The sequence below is a fragment of the Lithobates pipiens genome, unplaced genomic scaffold (assembly GCF_037356315.1).
Source record: "Lithobates pipiens isolate NorthernLeopardFrog02 unplaced genomic scaffold, aLitPip1_a1.2 Scaffold_1, whole genome shotgun sequence".
Classification (NCBI taxonomy): Eukaryota; Metazoa; Chordata; class Amphibia; order Anura; family Ranidae; genus Lithobates; species Lithobates pipiens.
The window spans coordinates 229,282,788-229,297,174 of NW_027507685.1; the positions used below are offsets into that span (position 1 = coordinate 229,282,788).

At 46.1% G+C, this 14,387-nt stretch overlaps 1 protein-coding gene across 2 annotated transcripts in view; it reads left to right on the forward strand.

The window, feature by feature from the left end:
- Positions 1-14,387, forward strand: part of LOC143984130 (class I histocompatibility antigen, F10 alpha chain-like) — a 174,296-nt gene that overhangs the window by 38,949 nt on the left and 120,960 nt on the right. The window contains exon 1 of one of the 2 annotated variants that reach the window (XM_077484449.1): positions 10,266-10,359. The exons of the other annotated variant lie outside the window; for it this stretch is intronic. Coding sequence (XP_077340575.1) covers positions 10,302-10,359 — 58 coding nt within the window. The 5' untranslated portion in view covers positions 10,266-10,301. Of the gene's footprint in view, positions 1-10,265; positions 10,360-14,387 lie in introns of those variants that run through there. 2 annotated transcript variants of the gene reach the window in all.

Below are 14,387 nucleotides of genomic sequence, written 5' to 3' on the forward strand. Positions count from 1 at the left end.
TCACACTGGAGTGAAAGGGGCCGATTTTTTCAGGCGCTATATAGGTGCTATTTTTAGCGCTGTAGCACCTGAAAACCGCCCCAGCGTGAAAGGGGCCTAATAGAGAGAAAGCAACAGTTTTTTGCTTACCTCACGGTCACACCAGTAACCTGTTGCTGGCACCAACTGTATTTGCCAGCCTGTGTACCTGCCTCGTGTGGAGTGGTGCCTCTTCTCTTCCTGTTCCAGCTAGCCCAGGCTGCGCGCACATCTGACCCCAAGCTCAGAGAGTGGCCTTCAAGTGCCACGCCGCCGACGTCGCCCTGCTGTATCCCATGATGATGCATGCTGCATCCATCCTCCATCCATCCTCTATTCCAGGAGAGTGTGGGGGCGGGGCCAGGGGTGCTGTGCTATCAAATGACACGTGTTATCATGTCACAGAGGACTGAGGGGGAGAACGGCTGCTGCTGCTGTGCCTGTGTTATCATCATGAGTAATGTCACAGACCGTCGGACTGACAGAGAATGGAGGGGGGGCGGCTGCTGTGCCTGTGTGTTATCATCATGATGACCCCCCCCCCACTCTCTGTCAGTCCAATGATCTGTGACATACTCATGATAACACACAGGCACAGCAGTCGTCTGCCCCCCCCCACCCCCCCTCCTCTCCACTCGCTGTTAGTCCGATGATCTGTGACATATAACTCATGATAACACACAGGCACAGCAGCCGTCCGCCCCCCCTCCCTCTCCTCCACTCTCTGTCAGTCCGATGATCTGTGACATATAACTCATGATAACACACAGGCACAGCAGCCGTCCGCCCCTCCCCCCCCTCTCCTCCACTCTCTGTTAGTCCGATGAACTTACGATTCATCAGCTGCTGCGTGTCATCATCATCATCATGGCTAATGTGACATAGAGCGGACAGAGACAGACTGACAGAGAGCGGATCGGAGGAGGAGGGGCGGATCGGAGGAGGAGGGGCGGATCGGCGAGGTGATACTATAACAGAAGAGAGGATTACTGTACTGGAAAGCCAGAGCGGGGCGGGGCGGGAGGGCGGATGGCGCTGTTGCTTGGCACTGGCACAGTAGTAGTTGCAGCAAGGACAGTGCAGCCAGCCAGGAATAAAATAACCAGCGGCCGGGCGCCCTAGGCGGCAGTGCGCCCCAGGCGGTTGCCTAGTCCGCCTAGTGGTAGCGCCGGCCCTGCCTACATGCACTAGAGCTGCACGATTCTGGCTAAAATGAGAATCACAATTTTTTTGCTTAAAATAAAGATCATGATTCTCGCAGCATAACATTATCTTTTGGAAAGATAATTTTGGTACAGAGGTACATACACTGTGCATGGTAATGAAAACGGGTAATGGACACGTAGGTCCTAATACAAGAAAACTTGGATTTATAGCCTGACAGAGTCCTCTACATGTTTCGTGGTATCCACCGCTTCTTCAGGAGGGGTCAGTCCAAAACATCTACAAGAGTAAATCGTTTCATAGTTGAACAGTTACACTCAAACTTACTAATCTTGAAATTTGTATAACAGACACTTGGATAAAAATACATAGTAGATTAATCTTGGAGAATCTATAGAATTATAAGTAGCTTGCCAAAGACGGCCCTGGAGGCGCCACGCAGTACCAAGAGAGGCACCCGATAAGAGGTAGTCCCCCCCTGTCACAGATTAAGCTCGCCCATGGCGACTAGCTAACCGCGACGTGTGTTCCATGACCGGGTTATATGAGGAACTAAGGGACGAAGGGGGAACTTATACTGAGCATGTAAGACTGGCTGTGGTACTTTCACAGCCTGCACTACCTTTGGCCACCACTAGAGGGATACTCCACTTCAATCAAGCTAGCTGACCACACACACAGGCAGATACAAATCTTACGTACAATCTGGTGCACTCTAAGGATTGGGGAGCAGTCTATCAATTAGCAAACGCTTCTAGGGTTCCTCCAGCTAACCTGCAAGCTTGAACCCCGGTGTTAATCACTCTTCCCACTGTCCCCACAATAAACGATAGCCTGACACCACCCAACAGTTTGTCCGCAGACTGGTCTGCTGAGCCACCACACACACACACACACACACACACACATCTCCATCTGGTAGATCTGTTAGCTTACAATCTGCATGCAATCTGCCAACACGCAGTGCAATTGCATCCCGATTGGCACGTAACTTAGACCGGGTACTTAGGCACTAAAATACAGCAACTTCTCCAGAGATATGAGTCCTAGCTTAGTACACAGAAGTCACTTATTAATTTTATAATTTAATATCCTGAAAGTGGGCAGTGCATATAAGATAAAAAAAAGAAAAAGGATTTACCAAAAAAGATGCAAAAAATACAGAAAGACACACAATTGGCAATTTGCTATGAAACTAAAAGGGGATAAAAACAGAAATGAACTTTACCGAAATCTATCCATTAGTAGAAGCATACTGGACCATGTGGGAACTCCCCAGTTTCAAACTGGCTTCATGGAAGAACAATGTCCATATCTCAGGCTACTCAATTTATTAAAATATGGATGTGGGCTGAACTTTAGCCCTTGGCCAATCAACCCCCCGGGGGTGTTCCTGTCTCAACCCTCAGGTGTTTTCTGTTCTGAAAAAAACAGAGTCTAATTGGCCCAGAACGGTGCTGATTGCTGGGTCATGGATAGGATTTCCGATACCAGCGCATCAGTCTGATCACTGCCTGCCTGCCGCAATCAGGCGCCATATAACGGTTTTGTGTGGTTCTCTAGGATTCCACACATGCTACAAATACAGAGTTACATGTCCACGTAACCCATCACATGTGCGATCAAAAGGAATCATTTCTATCTCTGTCACTAATATTTTAGCTTTTATTTTCGTTACACCCCCGGGGCGGACACGAGAGAGGCTATGAGCACAAAGGACCATAGTTGAAAAAAGTAAGGTGACAAAGGCTCAGTGCTAGAAACTATGGACACAACAAACGGTGGGGAAGTACAAAGTGGGGGTGGGGGGAATGAAGAGGAAAACAACCAAGGAATAAGAAAAAGAGGAAGATGGGAAGAAAAAAAAAACAAGAATAGGAATAATTGAAAAGCAGGGGGAGGAAAAAACGGGAGGGGGAGGGGCATTTTCCTGGTGCCTCCATGGCAGCATACCTGTGACAAGCTCCACCTTGGCTCCTCCCTCAGGACTAGTGAATATTATAAAAGAAATGGTTAGCGCAGCCCCAGCATTCTCCTTTTTTTCCTCATACCTCATGACAGGGAATTCTGGTCGGCGTCCTTACCTTCTGCAGTCGGCAGCCTCCCTCCGTATTCAAGCCTCTCCCAGACGCAGTTCCTTCTCTTGGGCAGCTAAACACGCTTATAAGGTTGGAAGTCCCTTCTGTAGGATCTTTTGTGACAAGCAGTTTGTCTCTTAAGTAAGAGCGTTATCTGCAAGTTGATCAGGCACCAGCTCATTCATGGTAACGGAGGCAGCAGCTATTTCTACATTTCTTTTTTTCCCTTCTCTCTTTTCTTCCTTCCTTTCCTTTCCCTTTTATGTTTTATATCTTTTATCTTTTCCCTTTTCTCTTCCCTCTCTCTTTTCCTCTCCCCCTCCCCAACCTTCTATTTCTTTCTTTCTTTTCTTTTTTCCTCCCATTTGTTTGTTGTTTCTCTCAGAGGAAAAACCTCTCTCTTAGCCCCTGCCGCTGTTTCCAACTCCATAGGAGCTGCACGCGATCAGCGCCGCTGTTTTATTTAACTCTCGGCGATCTCCACCGTGCTCTGCGCATGCGCCGGTGGTGCGAGGCTTCCAGCTTACTGTTCCGCCGATCGGCACATGCGCAATGGATTTGGAGGCCGCGGCGGCCATTTTTGATAAGGGCACAGTGATGTCTATGCCCTCAAAATGTCAAAGACAGGATAGAGGCGTGCCCTGCCTCTCCTGTTCTACTGTTTATCTCACTGATAGCCTCAATGGGACGCCTGTGGCTGCAGGGAGAACTGCTACTCTGAGCTCCAAGGAAGAAACACCCACTCTTTTATGGTAATAATTTAATTAGAAAAAAAAAAAGAGAAGGATTAATTAAATAATATAAAATGAAATAAACATATTCAATTATTAAATAAAATTAATACAAATTAATTAAATGTTTGCTTAGGTGCCAAAAAAAAAAAAAAAAAAATATATATATATATATATATATATATATATATATATATATATAATTTAACCCCTCCCCCCAAAAATAGGGACAAGAAGACAAAACGTAGAGAAACCGTTATTTATAGAGGTAAAGTCCCTTTTACCAGTCAAGGACATGGCGGGTTGATTTTTCTCCTCTAAAACTCTTTTCTTAGCTGCTGCTTCTGCTAATCCGTCTAGTATGAGCCGTTCGCCACCCGCACAAGATCCTACTCTACACCTGAGGTAAGGACCTACGTCCAGGTAAGTTGATACATTTAAAAAAATAAATAAATAAAAGAGTGCACTGAGGCTGGTACTTTTATGTATTTCAGTCCTGTACGCCAGAAGATGTCTAAGAGGACCTCAAGGCGACATGAAGACGATGATGACTCTAGTCACAGCAGAGACAGGTCATCCAGGCATGGGGATTATAGAAGTGGCAGGAAAGCATCGGCCAAAAAGCGCCATCACTCATGCTCCCCGAGACCTAGATCTCCAAGATGTCAGGCCTGTGGAGCGGCTCCACTTTCAGACAAACTGATCTGTTTGAGATTGCCTCAGGGACTATGCAGCGGACAGAGAATCTGAAGGTCTGCAAATGGCAGACCTACTTAAGAAAGCAGTAAAGGACTCCCTTGCGGAATTGGTAGCCACAATGATGACGCAACAACCAGTGTCTCCTCCTCAGGAGCAAACGGCTGAGGCTTCCATCCCGGGGCTGTCCACAAGTGGAATTTTCGTCTGACACCGGCATCTTCCTCTAAACATCAGGAAGAGAATGCCATCTCAGAGGAATCATCTGATGACCTAGAGGCCTCTGGCTTTGCTTTCGCCATGGTCCAGCCTTATGTACAGGCAGCTAAACAAGCGATCAGCTGGGAAGAGACCAACACCGAGGTTAAGAAGTCTAAATCGTACTTCCCCTTTCTCAAACGCCAGATCTCCTTTTTTCCTCTCATGGACGAGATCAGGGATGTGATTGAGGAAGAGTGGAAAAAGACAGAGAAAAGATTCTCTATTAATCAGTTGGGAAAGTTATACCCTCTCTCATAGGCTGATTCCGCAATGCTGGAGGGTTTTCCAGTGGCCGATGCAGCAGTGGTAAGGTTGGCAAAGAATGTCACGTTGCCCCTGAAAGACTCAACTTCTTTTAAGGATGCACTGGACAGAAGGATGGATCTCGATCTCAAGAAAGCGTACCAGATGGCAGGCAACGCCTGTAAACCTGTCATAGCCCTGACATCAGTGTCCAATGTTCTACGCGTCTGGACAGATAATATAGAGTCGGCAATCCAACAGGACATCCCAAAGGAGGATATAATCAAGACCTTGGATGAGCTGAAGCAGAACAGAACTGGTGCAAGATACCATTTGATGGTAAAGCCTTGTTTGGGGAAAAACTGGACAAGGCCATCTCTCGAGTCACTGGTGGAAAATCAGGCCTGCTACCCCAAGACAGGTGATCTAGGCGCTCCAGGACATTCACACCCAGATTCCAATACTCCAAGAATAAGGATTACCGACAGTCCAGGCAGGGAAAAGGCTTCAGGCATAATTGGAAAAGCACACAGTCCACGTTCCTCAAAGCCCGAAGACAGAGACCAGTGCCTACCCCACAGGATTCTACTAAATCCTTTTGACGCCAGGCCAGCCCAAGCGATTCCTGTGTGGGCCAAGCTAAAACACTTCTCAAAGATCTGGGAACAAAAGTGCAGGGATCCTTGGGTAATCTCCACAGTCAAATACGGCCATTTCTGGTCGTTCCTAGACAAACCTCCCAAGGACTTCTTCTCCCTGACAAGGGTGTCAAGGTTCCCCCCTAAAAAACGGAAGTGCTACAGCAATTTCTTCTCTCCTTGCAGGAACAGCAAGCGGTAGTTCCAGTGCCTCCATCAGAGAGATTTTCGGGTTTTTACTCAACCCTGTTTCTAGTCCCCAAGAGAAATGGAGGATGGAGACCCGTGATAGACCTAAAAAGTCTAAATCGTTATATCTTCCTAGTAAGATTCAAAATGGAGTCACTACGAACGATTATGGTAGACCAACCAGGGGACTGGATGTTGTCAATGTTGACTTGCAGGACGCTTACCTGCATATACCCATACTCCCTCCATTCCAGAAGTATCTGAGATTGGCGGTGGGGCAGGTACATCTCCAATTGCAGAGTCTTCCATTTGGCCTCTGCATATCGCCAAGAGTCTTCACAAAGACCCTGTTTGCCATCATAGCCCCTCTGAGAGAATTGGGGCTTCGGGTATGCCACTACTTGGACGACCTTCTACTCCTGGCAAAAGACTGTGGAACAGGCAGTATCTATCCCAACCCATACACTTGACGACCTTGATGCTCAGGAGTCTGCATTGGTGGATGAAGAAGCAGACACTTCTGAAATCACGCCCATTAGGGCATGTCGACTGTATCACAATTACTACCGATGCCAGTGCAGCAGGCTGGGGAGCACACTGCAACCAGATCTCAGTGCAGCGTAGATGGTCCTTCCATACAGCAGGCCCGGTGTTGAATGTCCTGGAGGTCAGAGCGGCCTACCTTGCGTTACTAGCCCTAAGGTTTGAGATTACAGGGAAAACAGTTTTCCTCCAAATGGACAACAGGGCTGTGGTATCCTATGTACACCGGCAAAGGGGGACACGCAGCAGGTCCCTTCTGAAGGAGGTGGAACCCATAATACTCTGGGCAGAAAGGAATCTAAAGGACCTGAGGGCAGTTTATCTGCCCGGCCATCTCAACTCGAGGGCCGACCGCCTTTGTTTGTGGATGCCAACGAATGGTCTCTACACCCGGAGATTTTCGACTGTATAGTGAACCAGTGGGGTCCCCTCGAGCCAGACCTATTTGCAACAGCATTCAATACCAAGCTTCCAAGGTGCATCTCAAGGCTTCCCCACCCCCAAGCGGAGGCAATAGATGCCCTCTCAGCCCCCTGGGCATGCATTCGGGCCTATGCCTTCCCTCCACGGCCTTTGATTCCAAGATTCCTGTCAAGACTTATGATAGAAACCACAACAGTGATAGCGTTCCTACCGTACTGGCCAAGACGTACTTGGTTCCCCACAGCAATGTATCTAAGTACCCGACTTCCAGTCAAGGTTCCAACAATACCTCTTCTGTCACAAGGATGTCACACCCTTCCAGATCCCCGCAGGCTGGATCTTCACACCTGGCAGCTGAAAGGGAAAGGTTCCAATCCCTAGGGTGTTCCAACAAAGTGATCGCAACCCTGCTCAAGGCAAGAAAACCATCCACAAACAAAAGTTCAGGGCCTTCATGATTGGCAGAAGCTGTGATCCAGATTCCCCATCATCCTCTCAAATTCTTGAGTTTTTGCAGGCAGGCCTAGACCTAGGTCTTGCACTGGGTACACTAAAAGTACAGGTATCAGCAAATTCATTGGCAAACCAGTAGAAGATGGGCCGAGGACCCATTAATAATCCAGTTCTTCAAAGCTGTCAAAGAGATCCGACTGCCAACTAAACAATCTTTTCCCACTTGGGACCTTGCTATCATCCTAGAGTCCTTAGCCAGTCCACCTTTTGCCCCTTCGGCGTCGGCATCGCTTTGGAATTTAGCCTTGAAGCTAGCCTTCCTGATAGCTATAACCTCTGGCAGAAGGGTTTCAGAGCTCCAAGCTTTAGGAGCAGATCATAATCACATTATATTCTATCCGGACAGAGTAGAACTCAGAACCGTGCGATGATTTATTCCCAAAGTCGCATCATCCTTAAACATGTCAGAACCTTGGGCACTCCCAACATTTTCAGAACAGGACTCTGGTTCTCTTCATGAGCTAGACATTGCCTCCACTTTGAAATGCTATCTGCAGGCCACAGCATCATTCAGGGACTCCATCAGGCTGTTTATAATTCCCTGGGGCAAAAACCAAGGCAAGGAGGCGTCAGTAAGAATGATTGCCTCATGGATCGTTAGACTCATCCACAAGGTGTACAGGACAAAGGGGCTGGAACCCTCTTTGGCGGTCAGGGCGCACTCCACCAGAGCAGTTTCTGCCTCTTGAGCGGCAAGAGCGAATGTGTCAATTGCAACTATTTGTGGGGCAGCGACTTGGTCGTCCCGACATACGTTTCTGAAACATTACAGGGTGGACCCAGGAGCTCTTTCATCGGTGGAGTTTGTCAGACAGACAGTCACATCAGCCCTCGCTTCTTCTAAATAATAATTTCTTTAAAATAGACTTCTAAGCATCCCACCCGTCTTAGCTAGTTATTTGTCACAGGTATGCTGCAATGGAGGCACCAGGAAAACAGCAAATTGTACCATAGTTACCGTAATTTTCTTTTCCTGGCGATTATCCATGGCAGCATACAATCCCACCCTCGGTATTCTATATTACGGAGAATGCTGGGGCTGCGCTAACCATTTCTTTTATAATATTCACTAGTCCTGAGGGAGGAGCCAAGGCGGAGCTTGTCACAGGTATGCTGCCATGGATAGGCACCAGGAAAAGAAAATTACGGTAAGTATGGTACAATTTTCTGTGTTTTTTTCCTCTCCCCCTTCCCTTTTCCTCTATTCCCCCCGCAATTATTCCTATTCTTGTTTTTTCATTCCCTTCTTCCTCCTTCCTTTTTTTTATTCCTTGGTGTAAACACACCAAAATTACGATAAAAAACGCACCCAAAGTTCTGGAGCTTTTTGTTGTGAGCAGGGCAGCCCATTCAAATAAATAGACATTTCCTATGTACGATGAGCAAGAATGCCCAAAAAAACAAATGCAGGAATGAGTTCCCGCTTTGCAGAAATGTGAACAGTGCCTGACAGCCGAGTGTCTCCATGCACTCCCTCCTATGTATTGTATAAAGCTGGCCATACACTATGCAACCTGATTGTACAATCTCTGTATAATTTCTTTTAGATTTACCAAAAGTATAGAATAGGAGGACCCATCTCTCTATCCATTCACTATGTATGAAAATCAGACAGGTACTATATAGTTGATGGTAGATCTAAAGAAAATGGTACAATCAGGTTGCATAGTGTATGGCCAGATTTATACAAGTACATAGGAGGGAGTGTATGGAGACACTAAGCTGTCAGGCCCTGTTCACATCTCTGTGTAGCGGGAACTCACATTCCCACATTAATATAAAACTTTTTTTTCTGCAGCAGGGTTATATTAATGGTATATTGCTACATAAGGGAGCTGGATTTAAAAAAAAAAAAAGTTGAACTAGAAAAACCACTTGACGACTGCCCACAGTAAATATACATCATTACTTTGGCATTAAATACGGTATTATGGCAGCAGCTAGCACAGTATAATTTTTTTTACTGTGGCCAATTCTACATTGAATTAAAATGGTCCCGTGGGTGGATTTGCCAGGGGATCACCTTAAGAGGCGGCGGGAGAGGTGCCCTCCTGCCACTTTTAGGTCATTTCTGGGAAGGGACAAGGACCCCTTCCCCGTAACCCTGGCCGGTGGTTATGGGGGTCTGCGGGCAGGGGGCTTATCACAATCTGATAAAAAAATTATCTTTTCTATTCTGAACTGCAAAGGAAAAAATGGCTACTAGAAACAAGGCTTCAGTTCCTGTGCCAACCAATCACATCTCCCGTCTCAGTGATCATGGCTCAGGATCTGGAATTCCCCCACCCTGAGCTCCTCTGTCATCATGTTTGTTGAAAACATTGAAATCATTTTACTTTCACTTTCTCCCATTATATTCCTCAACTAAACAACCTTTTCACACTGCCTCTGCCCAGCAACTGGTGATCATCTGTGTATGAATTTTTCTATCTGATGGGAGATAATTATCACCCAATCAGCAGTGTCCTGTGTACAGTGTCTCCGCCGCCTCCTGCACATAGGATCAGTAGAAGTTTGTGAGTAGGGATGAGCTCAGGCGTGTTCGCATGGACCACGTGCAGAACCCCCAGGAAGTCGGCGCAGCGCTGCGCTAATCACAGGCAGTGAGACATTGCCCCGATGTGCGGCTGCAGAGATCGGGCAATTTCTCACTGCCTGTGATTTGCAAGAATGAGCCCTGCTGCAAAGCATTGCATCAAAAATTGTAATTAAACGCCCCTGTTAAACAGGTCCATGCGAACATGCCTGAGCTCATCCCTATTGGTGAAGTGAGAGGACAGTCCAGGTTCTGTACAAAGAAGAGAATGAGGCTCTTTGTGGCCGCCGCACTCTTCTGTGTGTCTGTCATAGGAGTCCATTCCGGTGAGTACAGTGCCGGTATATGGGGGGTATTCAGGGTCTGTTATGCTGTGTAAGAGTTATAATATCTATCTCATAGCTGCCAACATTGTAAAAAAAAAAAATTAGGGACACTTTTTGGGCTGCAGGCAGAGTTGCATTATAATTAGGGAGCGGGGCATGCATTTGTGGGCTTGGCATAGGGGAAAAATGAGGGGCGCGTGAAAAACAGGCGTGGTTTACGGAAAATGGCGAGTGTGGCTCAAAGGGGGTGTGGTTAGAGTCTGACATGAATGAGGGATGGAGGGACAGCAGCCCAAGATCCTACACCAAAACACTACTAGTATCGGGGACCCCAGATCATGCTGGATGATGCAATGTCATTATGTCAATGATGTCAATCAATATACGCTTATTGGGATTTTTTTTTTCTACCAAAAATATGTACGGGCCTAAACTGATGAAGAAATTCGATTTATTTATTTATTTATTTATTTTTTTTTGAGAATTTTCGGTGATCAAATACCACCAAAAGAAAGCTCTATTTGTGGGAAAAGTACATACATTTTATTTGTGACAATGTCACACGACCGCGCAATTGTCAGTTAAAGCAACGCAGTGCCAAATCGCAAGAAAGTCCCTTCAGGGACTGAAGTGGTTAAACAGAGCACTAGGGACCTATAGCCCTACATGTATTGTTATTGTCTCTGATGATAGGACATATCCTTTGTTCTCTATTATATTTTCCTTTTTTATTGTAACAATCTTGAATGGGGGATCATATTGATGTTCTGTATTCTTCAGGTAGGCGCCATTTTTTAGCCGCTTTGGCACTAGAGCATTTTTTTCTTTTTTCTTGCACACATGTAAAAGTCTGCAATTTTGGCTATACAATTACTTAAAACCTTCAGAACTTTATATACATTTTCTAAAAGCAGAAACCTGTAAAACAAAGATATTTGCTGCAATTTTTTTTACGTTGCACTAATATTTGTGCAACTGTTTTATTAAGTGTATACTTTCAGGAAAAAAAATATAATAACATTTATTTTAGTGCAAACGCACACAATATAATGATGATCTCAGTGTCTAAAAGGCCTAAGTGTACCGCTCATCGCTCAGGACAAAATGAAGTTCCCAAAAAAACATATATGCAGAAAGCATGTATAATGTATGATGTATATGACGTAAATCTATGTACATAAAAGCAGCCACTAATTAAAACAAATATACACATAAGTAAAAAATGCCCTTAGTCCATATAGAGCAGGGGTGCCCAAACTTTTTTCAAAGAGGGCCAGATATGATGAAGTGAACATGTGTGAGGGCCGACCATTTTGCCCGACATTCTTTGAACCATTAACATTAAATGCAAATAAACGAATACACTGTCCAACAAGAATTCTTGTGCTTTTGTGGCCGTGTGTGGTGAAGAGTCTAAGGATGAGCTCGGGCGTGAGATTTGGATATAATGTATTTATAGGCGTATAACACTCACCGTCACTTTAAAAGGAAAGTTTCACATACAGAGACCGAGTAATGATTTTTTTGGGTCTAAAATAAGGTGTGTAGGTTTTAGTTAAAAATGTAACTAGCCTGTAAAAGTAGAACCAAAGGTGAATTTATTTCAGAGTAAGCTGTTAAGGGAGTTACAGTGGAACCCTGGTTTACGAGTAACATGGTTAATAAGCGTTTTGAAAGACTAGCAAGTTTTTTTTTTTTAAACCCTGACTCGGTTTGCGAGTGTTATCTTGCAAAACAAGCAGGATTAAAGCCTATGGGGTGTGCAGTACCGCATTTGGCCAGAGGTGCGGGGCACAGGTGACCCTCGGAACGGTTTAGAGCCGTTCGGAAATACTGGGAATAACTTGGAAATACTCAGTTTCTGAGCCCTCCCGAGGGTTTCCGAGTTCAGCAGAATTGTCCATGAGTATTTCCAAGGCTCTCCGATGCCCCCCCCACCTCTGGACACATGCGGTATTGCATGCAATAGAAGTCAATGCGGGGAAAAAAATGTCCTGCCCATTACCAGCCCCTTTGGGTCTTGTACGGATATGAAGGGGAACCCCGTACCCAGGCCCTATATACTCAGAACAGCAGTATACAGGCGGTGCAAACAAGACAGTGACTGTGTAGGTTTGTTGTGTTAAGTAGAATCTGTGTGTAATTTTTAACTGTTACATTTTTAAAGTGTAGCTCCAGTCAAAAAATCTATTTTTAAGCTTTTTGGAAAACATAGGGAAGGGTTATCACCCCTGTATAATTTGTTTTGCCGTCTGTCTTTTTTCATCTCACTTTCTGTTGTCTCCTTCGGTTTGCAAGTAGGAGACGTTTGTAAGTTGGATTTTTGAAAGTAGAGGCCTGCCCTATATGCTCTGCAGAAATGGCGGAACAAGGTGTTGGTGTTGCCACAACATTGTAAGCCCTCAAAGTGACTCTTGGTGGGCGCTGGAGTGCCCTGCTGTAAACGATTATATCAAGAATTGTAATCACATGCCATTGTTGAACAGTGGTAGAAAAATTGTCCTTTGGTGGTTGTGGTGCTGGTGCCACAACACTATAAGTCCTCACAGTTACTCTGGGTGGGCACAGGAACGGGCCCTCCTGTGAACTATTATATCAAGAATTGTAATTACATGCCCCTGTTAAACAGGGGCTGAAAAATTGGGCCTTAGGCACTGGTGCTGGTGCCGCGACACTGCAACCTCTCCCATATACTCTAGTTGTAGTGCAGGAATGAGCCCTGCTGCAAAGCACTGTATCAAAAATTGTAATTAAACGCCCCTGTTAAACAGGTGCAGAAAAATTGGGCCTTAGGCGCTGGTGCCACGACATTGCAACCTCTCCCATATACTCTAGTTGTGGTGCAGGAATGAGCCCTGCTGCAAAGCATTGCATCAAAAATTGTAATTAAACGCCCCTGTTAAACAGGTGCAGAAAAATTGGGCCTTAGGCGCTGGTGCCACGTCATTGCACCCTCTCCCATATACTCTAGTTGTGGTGCAGAAATGAGCACTGCTTCAAAGCATTGCACCAAAAATTATAATTAAACGCCCCTGTTAAACAGGGGCTAAATAAAAAATTGGGCTGGTGGCATCACCCAGAACCAAAAATGTTCTTCCAACATATCAGCGGAGGAGGAAGAGGATAGACAATCAACATAACAGGACAGTCACTCAGCATCAGCATAGGCAGTCTTGAAGGGATGTGATATTTAAAAAAAAAATATTCGGTTACATCAGCTTCAGGTGCTTGGTAGCTGTGGGTGATCCAAGACTGATTCATCTTGATGAAGGTCAGTCGATCAACTGATTTGGTGGACAGGCGCACCCTGTGATCGGTAACAAAGCCACCAGCAGCACTGAATGTGCGTTCCGAAAGAATACTGGATGCAGGACAGGCCAGTAGCTCAATTGCATACTGTGCAAGCTCTGGCCAGTGATCCATCCTCAAGACCCAGTAAGCCAGAGGATTTTCGGTGGGAAAGGTGTCCAAGTCTGACCTTGCCCCTAGGTATTCCTGCACCATGTAAATCAGACGCTGGCGATGGTTGCTGGAACCGATCATACCTTGGGGCTGCGGACTAAAACATTGTCTGAACGCATCGGTCAGACGGCCACCTTCTCCACCGCTCCTTCTGACTGATGCCTCAGCAACACCTTGTCCAGGACCAGGAGTTTGTAACCTCCCAGTCTCTGGGAACGCGTTGCACAGACCTTTCTGCAAGGCCTCCCGCAGATGTCTCCTTTGCTCCCTCTGCGACGGCAAGATAAGGTCGGCAACTTTATCCTTGTACCGTGGATCAAGGAGAGTGGCCAGCCAGTAATGGTCCCTATCTTGATTCGAAGAATACAAGGATCCTTCCGCAGGCTTTGCAGGATCAGGGAGGCCATGCAGCGTAGGTTAGCTGAGGCATTCGGTCCGGAGTCCTCTGGGTCACTAAGGACAACATGATCCGCAGCTACCTCCTCCCAGCCACGTACAAGTCCACGGGTTTCTTGGGACTGTAAATCATCCCTACAAGACTGCTGCTGCTGATGCTGAGTGCCAGC